The sequence below is a fragment of the Aegilops tauschii genome, chromosome 6 (genome assembly GCF_002575655.3).
Source record: "Aegilops tauschii subsp. strangulata cultivar AL8/78 chromosome 6, Aet v6.0, whole genome shotgun sequence".
Lineage (NCBI taxonomy): Eukaryota > Viridiplantae > Streptophyta > Magnoliopsida > Poales > Poaceae > Aegilops > Aegilops tauschii.
The window spans coordinates 10,566,657-10,575,361 of NC_053040.3; the positions used below are offsets into that span (position 1 = coordinate 10,566,657).

General features: G+C 44.5%; 2 protein-coding genes across 2 annotated transcripts; one reads left to right on the plus strand and one right to left on the minus strand.

The window, feature by feature from the left end:
* Positions 1-849: 849 nt before the first annotated feature.
* On the plus strand, positions 850-1,944 carry LOC109767482 (wall-associated receptor kinase 1-like). Its single transcript, XM_040391609.2, has one exon. The coding sequence runs from the start codon at positions 865-867 to the stop codon at positions 1,855-1,857; it is 993 nt and encodes a 330-aa protein (XP_040247543.2). The 5' UTR covers positions 850-864; the 3' UTR covers positions 1,858-1,944.
* A 4,272-nt stretch (positions 1,945-6,216) lies between these two features.
* Positions 6,217-7,977, minus strand: LOC109783087 (putrescine hydroxycinnamoyltransferase 1). Its single transcript, XM_020341693.4, has 2 exons — positions 7,473-7,977; positions 6,217-7,348 (listed from the first exon to the last, which is right to left on the minus strand). The coding sequence occupies exons 1-2, from the start codon at positions 7,890-7,892 to the stop codon at positions 6,452-6,454; spliced, it is 1,317 nt and encodes a 438-aa protein (XP_020197282.1). The 5' UTR covers positions 7,893-7,977; the 3' UTR covers positions 6,217-6,451.
* Positions 7,978-8,705: the final 728 nt, after the last annotated feature.

Below are 8,705 nucleotides of genomic sequence, written 5' to 3' on the forward strand. Positions count from 1 at the left end.
TCCGATCTACTGATCTAGGGTTTCCCCCAGAGGTAGCGGATAGAAGTCTGGAGCTTCTCCACGGCAATTCCTTCAAGAAGGTAAGGACAAAAAAAGTGCCGCCATCACCGGTCTTGGCAACAAGCCGAGAACGAGGTTTTCACCCGGATCCACTCGACGAACCTCCGTCTCGCATCGTGCGCACGGACCACCACCGATCTCCGCAGCTGCAGAGCGAGCAAGCCACTCTAGCCAGATCAAATCTGACTGAAGGGCCAACCACGCCCGCGGCAGATCAACCCACCAAAGCCCTCCATGCCGCCGCCAATCAGAGGTGCCGCAGCATCGTGGCCAGATGTAGCAGCTCCACCACTAGTCATCTGCCGCCGCTTGCCGCCAGGAGCGAGCCACTGCCGCGGACACTCGGATCTGGGGGCGCACTTCCGCTCGCCCCGGTGCCCCGCGTCGGCGCCACCCTCGCGCGCGAGGAGGAGAGGCTCCCCCGCCATCGCCGTCAGCCGCCCGGGTTTAGCCCGCCGGCTTCCTCCAGCAGCGACGGAGGGGAGGGATGGGATGGGGATAGCCCCGCGGCTAAGGTTGGGGCCCCTCGGCCTCCTGCGCGGGGGGGGGGGGGGGGGGGGGTGGGGGAGGATGGGATCTGGAGATGGGAGGCAGAGGTAGCAAATGAACCTACTTGCAGTCAATCAAAGTTAAGCCAATCTGCGGCTGATGTCTTTAGTTGGAGAGGTCAAAACTCACCCCGATTAAACAAAGTAAGAATTAGTTTGAAGGAAGCACACCGATATTAGTTGACATTCTGATGTACGCAGGGAAGCCACACCTCTCCTCGTTTTACAACTTTTGATCTTAATTTGCAGTTTGCAAATGGATTACCAAGGGAGCAATGTTACGGATTTCCTTCATGCCAATGGACATGTGATGCTTGAAAGAGTGGATAACAACTGTAATCTAAGATCTTTCACTCGAAAAGAGATAGACGATATCACCAGTGGGTATAGCACCGTGCTGGGAGAAGGGGGATTTGGTAAGGTTTACAAAGGAAGATTAGATGGTCTTTGTCCAGTTGCAGTAAAGATATACAAGAATGGAACCAAGAAAAAAGAGTTTGCCAAAGAGGTGATAGTGCATTCCCAGATAAATCACAAGAATATTGTCAGACTGTTTGGTTGCTGCATAGAGGAAAATGCTCTTGCAATTGTTATGGAGTTTGTACACAATGGCAACCTCTACAACATCCTTCACTGCAGCAATGCTAAATGTTCTGTACCCTTTCCTTTGGACAAACGTTTGGACATCGCCATTGAGTCAGCTGAAGTATTATCTTGCATGCATTCAATGTATAGTCCTGTTCTTCATGGTGACATCAAACCCGCTAACATATTGCTAGATGTAAATCTTCGGCCAAAGATATCTGATTTTGGGATAGCAAGATTGCTTGCTGCTGATGCGACTCATCATACCAGATATGTCGTTGGTTGCATAGGTTACATGGACCCTTTGTTCTGTCGGAGTGGGATTCTAACTCCGAAGAGTGATGTATACAGTTTTGGAGTCGTTTTGCTGGAAATCATCACCAGAAAGAAAGCCGTGGACGGGGATATCATCCTTGCTCAAAGTTTTGATGAAGCCCTTAGAAATGAGAAACATGTGAGGCAAATGTTTGACCAGGAAATTGCGAATGATAAAAAGAACGTGAAATTTCTTGAAGATGTCACAAAACTAGCTGCTGAATGCTTGAAAATGGAGGACAAAATGCGTCCAGAAATGGCTGAAGTAGCGAACAAACTTAGGACAATTAAAGAAGCTTACCACCAGTCCAAGGTCGGAAATTCTACAGGTAATAAGGAATTTTTATAATCCTTTCTAATTGGCATGTCAATTTTAATAGTTCCTCTCTCCCTCAATTAAAGAAACTTAGGATTTCATCCCCACTGCCACACCCTACCTCTCACCACCACTGGCGCGAACCGCTTGGCTCGGTGCAAAGCCACAGCTTTTACCAAGAGATTGCGAGCGCCGTTGTGAGGTCTTTGGCTGCGCTACACCCTGCTCTTGTTTGGTTTGTCCTTCGCGTCATTCTCCCGTGACTTCTCGCAGCTACTCTGTATCAGTGGGTTCATCACCAGGAGGCAGCGGCGACGGGACGTGGGCGTGCAGCACATTAAACCAGCAGCACACCAGCATGGCCTAGCTAGATCGGTGAGGTGTCCTCTCCTGTTTACGGCTTGCTTGATTTTGGATTGTTCATCAGCACAGACGAAGTTCCCTCCTTTTCTAAAAAAAAAACAGACGAAGTTCCCTGCTGTGGGATTTGCTTCCCTCCAACGCCGGCCATGTGTTTGTGTTGATGCCCTAGATGATATGTCATCCGTATTTACTGCCTTCCACGCACCCGTTCTATTCTAGCTTTATTCCAGTGAGATCTCTCTCATTTGCGCTCCCATTCATCTTGTTTTAGTGCGTGCAAGCTAGTCACTGCCATTCGTTTTGAGAAATGGTGTATGCTCTCTGTTTAGACTCTGCAAGCTAGGTAATTGATCAAATGCTTAGCAAAATTGAGTAGACTAGCATGCATTTATTGATTTACTGTATTTAACCAGCACAACTCGCTATCTTCTATAGATTGGCAAAAATATTATGGTAGAACACTGAAATATCTTTAGTTGAGTGGCATTTGTGCCGCATAATTATTTATGTTAATTTCTTTGTCAATTGGTTGACAGGACCTAGTTTTATTGAAGCTGCTAGGCGATGGCTTGCTCGAGGAACTACAGTCTTAGTGGAAGGTGGCTGTGAAAAAGTATTTAAACAGACTTTCAAGATTCTTCCAGATGAGCAGCTGAAAATATCTCATGTGTGCTGTCTATCAACATCTGCTGGTCCTCTCATGGGAGTTATGTACATTTCTACAGCTAAAATGGCATTCTGCAGTGACAATCCTCTTTCTTACAAAGTTGAAAATGACACTAAATGGAGTTACTACACGGTAAAGCTTATTCACTTCCTTGTAACATTTATCTGTAGGTTATGACATAAGGTGTGCTCGTTGTCGCTTCACTTAATCAACTTATACCTTGTCTGTTATTAGAAGTAACTGAGGACTGTTTTATTTTTGTATTTCATGAAATGTATGAAATGTCAAAAGTGTTTGGTTCAGAGGTAATAGTGCTTAGGAGCTGATGCTTGTTTGTTTCAACAATGCTAGCTCCAACCAGTTTATATATTAATTGCTGTGCTAATACATCTTTAACGTATAAGTTTTTCGTTACAAAAAAAAACAGGTGACCATTCCTCTTCGTCGGCTAAGAACAGCTAAGTCTTCAGTGAGCACATTAAATTCTTCTGAAAAGTATATTCAGATTGTGTCGGTTGAAGGGCATGAGCTCTGGTTTATGGGTTTTCTGAAGTACGACAAAGCCATATCCAGCCTACAAGAAGCCCTTGTCAGTTCTCGTTGCAACCGTAGATATTAAATGGAAGTTTCAGTTACTCTCCAAGCCTGTTTATGTTAGTTTCTACAAGCGGAAGAAATTTCTATTACTTCTATGGAAAATGTACAGGATTGGTGTATGTGCCCCATATTTGTTTGTGCTAATGCATGCAATAGCTTTGCTAGCACAGTTGAAAGATGGTGAGTGAAACTTCTAAATTGTTTTCCAACATTTATGCTCATTTCTTGAATTTGTGATGGAATATAGAATGCACAATCATGAAAGCAGAAGAAGAACAATCATTCCACGTGCTGGTGATGATGTGATTTTTCCTTTTTGATTCACATGTGTTTTTTGCCAGTCAGCTGATTGTGTTATTGCCGATAAGGTTGAGTGCTATGGCAGTAGTTTGTGCAGATATCAAATTGCTAAAAGTTTCTCCTGTCGCTTCTACGTTAGCCATTCTTTTAGTTGAATTGGGATATCATTTTTTTACCTTTCTTTTTATTTTGGCATCTTTGTTGGTAGATCTTTGTAAAAATATTAGTCATTATGTTGTCTTAATGATTTTTTTCTCAATGAAGATGACATTCTTCTAGGCATGTTTGAGAAAAAAAACTGTTTCATTCAAGTTCCTGGCTTACTTAACTGATGGGTTGTCAGACCAAAGTGCTTAATTTCTCCAGGAGTATTGCTGGACCTTGTCCAAGTATGCAGACAATGAATAAATCCTATACCCTACCCAACTCTCCTCAGTTTCATTATGTAAAACTTATATGCTACTTTATACCCAGTTATATTTATTTTTTCTTTCTTCTTTTGCTACTAGGGTTCCTACTGGGGTTCCTTCTTGCTACTCCGCCACCCGCGGCCACCGCACTGCCCTGACGGTACAGTACACATAGATATTAATTGATACGAACCAGACCAGATCAAAGGTAGACAAAAGTAGTTGATGGAGATATTCATGGCGATAGCAGATCTGGTTGTTTTCTTTCTTTAGACCACCCACAATGGGAGTAACATAGATAGTAACATCACACATATCTAGATAAAATAGATGATGTGGCAAGCAATAAATGAAGAAAGAGAGCCATATGGTAACATAACTAGTTACTACTAGTATGAGTAACATCACACATATCAAGACAAGATGAGTCTATAGTCTAATAAATGAAATGTTGCATGTTATCACACATATGTTACTTCCCACTATAGAGGTAGTAACATAGAGTAGTAACATGAGCATGTTACTACTCTATGTTACTATCCATTGTGGCTAGTCTTACCTACAGCTGTATGATACATTGATACCTTGCATGCTGCTGTCTCCTATTGATGGGTCATGGTTTGGTGGCCCATCTCCATCTGTTGGTTTGATCAGTCAGTGGTTTTGCACAAAAATCGTGCCTTACGGTTTTGGGCCTCGGCACTCTTGTCTGGCTCAAACGATGTTCGCTGATGTTTATGTGTGTGTATGTCCAAACCAAGAAAAAAATAGTGTGCTATACAAAATAGCGCTGTCCCTGGAAATATTCTATTAGCGTGCTATTAGCCAGACATTTTACACCGACCAATTTAGCGAGACAATTCTCTACACACTATAGCATGCTATTTTTTCAGTGGTCTAAACCCTACCCCAACCTTTAATTTATTTTTGTCTTTAGTGTTTGTATTTCGGTTTTCACCCCTGTTCGCCCGTTTTTTCCTAAATTAACCGGTCAACTCTCTTCTTCTTATATGATGTGGCGGAGCTCCCACCTTTGCCTCAGCAAGCACTTAAAAAAAGATTATTATGATAAGGGGAAACAGCAGATCCAACGAAAGCATCTAGATTATGGTCTTGATTGGTTAAAATAAAATAATCACAGAAAATTTATTAAGCTTCGCTAGCACGGTTCCCTAGGAGTACTTGAGTAAATGGTGACATGGTCATCAGGGTCCACATCCAAAGGGGGCTAGGTCCAACCTGACATAAAGACTAGGAGCAAATTCTATAGTTTCTGCCAGCAGTATCTATTTCTATTTCTTGTTTCAGAACAAGTATCAAATTCTAATCCATATGATACTTGAATAGAAACCACATTAATTTAGATAATTCAGTTCAGAGCTGTTCGGAGCTCAAGCTCATCTACACCTAGGGAACCGTAAAATCAAAACAAATAGTAAACAAAGTTCAAAACATCTGATTCCATTTTATGTGCAAGATGCTTCAATGCACCAGGTGTGTGCAAAAATTCATGAGTAAATGACATTCATGGAGCTTGCGCCAAAACAGACAAAATCAGCTACGAACGGTGCGCTTTTTCAAACTTTCTCACAGGCCCGAAAATTCTTTATGCCATGAGCTCCTCGAATATCCAAACTCCACCAAATTCGGCATGGGCATAACGCATTTGATCATCTTGCACCACAAAAAAAATCTTAATTTTTTAAAAATTTCGGTTATTTTAAACGATTTCTTGTTCACATCTGGGAACATCTGGACCTGCGTGCAGAATCACAGCGTCACATTACTTACATTGTTACAACTAAGAATTACTCCCACGCCGAGCTCAGCAAGCTTCCTCCCATCCCAGTATATAGATGGATTCAAATCAATTAACTTTCGCTGCCATGGCTGAAAGTGACCGGGCAGAGTGAGCACCACCACAGACAGAGCACAGGGCCTAAAAATAAATAAAGCTAGCTTGAGCGTAAACCATTGCATTTGCAGTAATTATCGCACTAAACAAAATCGCGCATTCCATGAGCAACTACTCTACTCTGAAGCTGAGACCAGAAGGATTGAATTCAATTGTATAAGCCTAGCGTAAGCTGCTTAAGATTATTTCTCGGTGTACAAACACCTACTCCCTCCGTCCGGGAATAATTGTCGTATAAATAGATGTATCTAGACATATTTTAGTTCTAAATACATCTATTTTTATCCATTTCTATAACAAGTAAGTCCGGACGGAGGGAGTAACAAGATACAATCATCGAACATCCATGACTCGAACACATCTGGTACATGCAGGTTAAAACTTAGAATACAACATGTTGAATTTGGCATACAACAAACGCTTGAACTCGCTGAGAATTGCAGCCTCTATAGACATGATGATGCGCACACTGCCATCACCCTGTGCGCTGTCAATCAGGTGAACAAAACCTCCGCGGTTTGGTTCAGCACGGAACATAGCCAATGGCCTCCCCCAGCTGAAATCCGCATCGTACGACGGCATGCCAAGCCAGCTGACAACTCTAATATCAGTCACCGGCAAATTGCCTGTAGCCGGGCGCTCATCGTCCCTCTTTGCTAGCTCCAGGTAGTCGATTGCCGAATGCACTAGCTCGTCGTTCACCCGTCTGTGGGTGTCTCTAATTCGCCGCGCGATGTAGCTCAGCTCGCGTGAGGCGATGGCATGCGCTTTGTCGCCGACACTTAGGTTTATTATCGCGTTGCCGAAGTAGCCGTCTGGGAGTGGTGGCCTCATGATGCGGCGGACGTTGGCCGAGAACATAAGCTGTGTCGTAGCATCCGGGGGTAGGTTCCGGGCTAAACACATGCATTGCCATAGGTGGGCGCTCACGGCGCTGAAGGTGCTCACGCCATCGCCACCAGATATGTGCTTGAGAGTGGAAAGTTGGTCCTTGGCAAGGGTGAAGCCCACAACCTCGTTGACGACTGGACCTGGCTGCGGGGGTAGGTTTATCTTTGGGCTAAAAACGGCAAGTCCGTCGGGATGAACAACGGGTGGATCGCGCGCAGACAAGCGAGTGCGGTCATGGCAGGGGAGGTTCACCATAGCCCGGTCGCCGTCTCTGGAGAAAGCTGACCATGTCCTGAAGAAGTGGAATACAACAGATCCGTCCATAGCAGCATGATGGATTGCCGACCCTAAGACCACCCCACCACACTTCAAGAATGTCACCTACATACACATATGGATTGATTTGTGGTACGTATTGCTAATAGTACATGTTAGTACTGTTAATTGTAGTGTACTAAGTAATTGATTTGGATAGAAAGAAGGTCTAATTAAGAATCAAACGGACCTGGGTAGTCCACAAGAGGCTGTCCGAGTGGTTGGCGTGGGGAACAAACAGCCTCCTCTGCTTCGATGATGGCTTGAAGTCGCTAAAGTCATCGACGGTGAGACGAGAGTGAGCCACGAGGAAGAGCATGCCCTTGCCGTTGCAGTCGATCTCCAACCTGCCATCAGCGCCAGCCCTCAAGCGGCCAGCCAGGGGGTAGAAGGGCACAAGGGCCTTGCCCAACGCCGTCTTCAACCTTGTCACGTCGAAGAAGTCGTCGCCGGCGGTTTCTGGTCGGCGGTAGAAGTGGACTAGTGGGGTGTAGCCTCTGTTGGCTAGCATGAGGTCGAACGGCGACAGCCGGATCGCTCTGGTCGGCGTGTCCGCCGCCGGCGTCACGAAGCAGGACTCCATCACCTGCGCCTCCTCCTCGCCGGCCATTTCTAAGAGTAGTTGTTGTTTCTTTCTTTTCTTGTGCGCTACTGCTACCTACGGTACTGAGCTTAGAAATGGGCAGTTAGCAGCCCATTTCAGAGAGGATAGCTTTTGGTAAGCGTATCTTTTGGCATGTGATCGATCAGCGGTTTCCAGTCGTTTTCTTTTGTCATTCATGGCGTATATATAAAATTTAGACATGATAATGGCAATAAAGAAAAGTGGTGTGGATGATGGGGAAGTAATGGTGATTTCGCCCCATCACCATGCTCCTGTCAGTGTCACCCATCGAAGGAAACTAAACAAATTGTTTTGTGGCAGGCCATTGATTCGCTGCCGGGCCTGTTAGAGGAGAGAGAGAGAGAGAGACGCCGGAACGAGTGCTCAACGACCTTCCTCCACTCCTTGGTATATTAAATGGATTCCAATAAATTAACATTTGTTGCCATGGCTGAAGGTAACCGGGAAGAGTGAGCACCTTCGCAGACAGAGCACAAGGACTAAATAAAATGAACCAAAAATGCTTTAGCCCGTAAAAGTCCATTTCATTAGAATTATTTCTCTTTACTGCACTAAACAAATTGAGCATTCCACGAGCAACTACTCTACTCTGTACCTCAGACCAGAAGGAGTAAATTCAATTGCATAAGCCTAGCATAAGTTGCTTCAGATTATTAATCAGGGTACAAACATCAAACATCCGTGTCACTAACACACTCCGGGACATGAAAATTATTTGATCTAGGCTAAGTGGCTAACTGTAATTATATTATTCGATAGAGACCATCAAAATAATAGTCCGCGGTGGTTTCGGTGCCG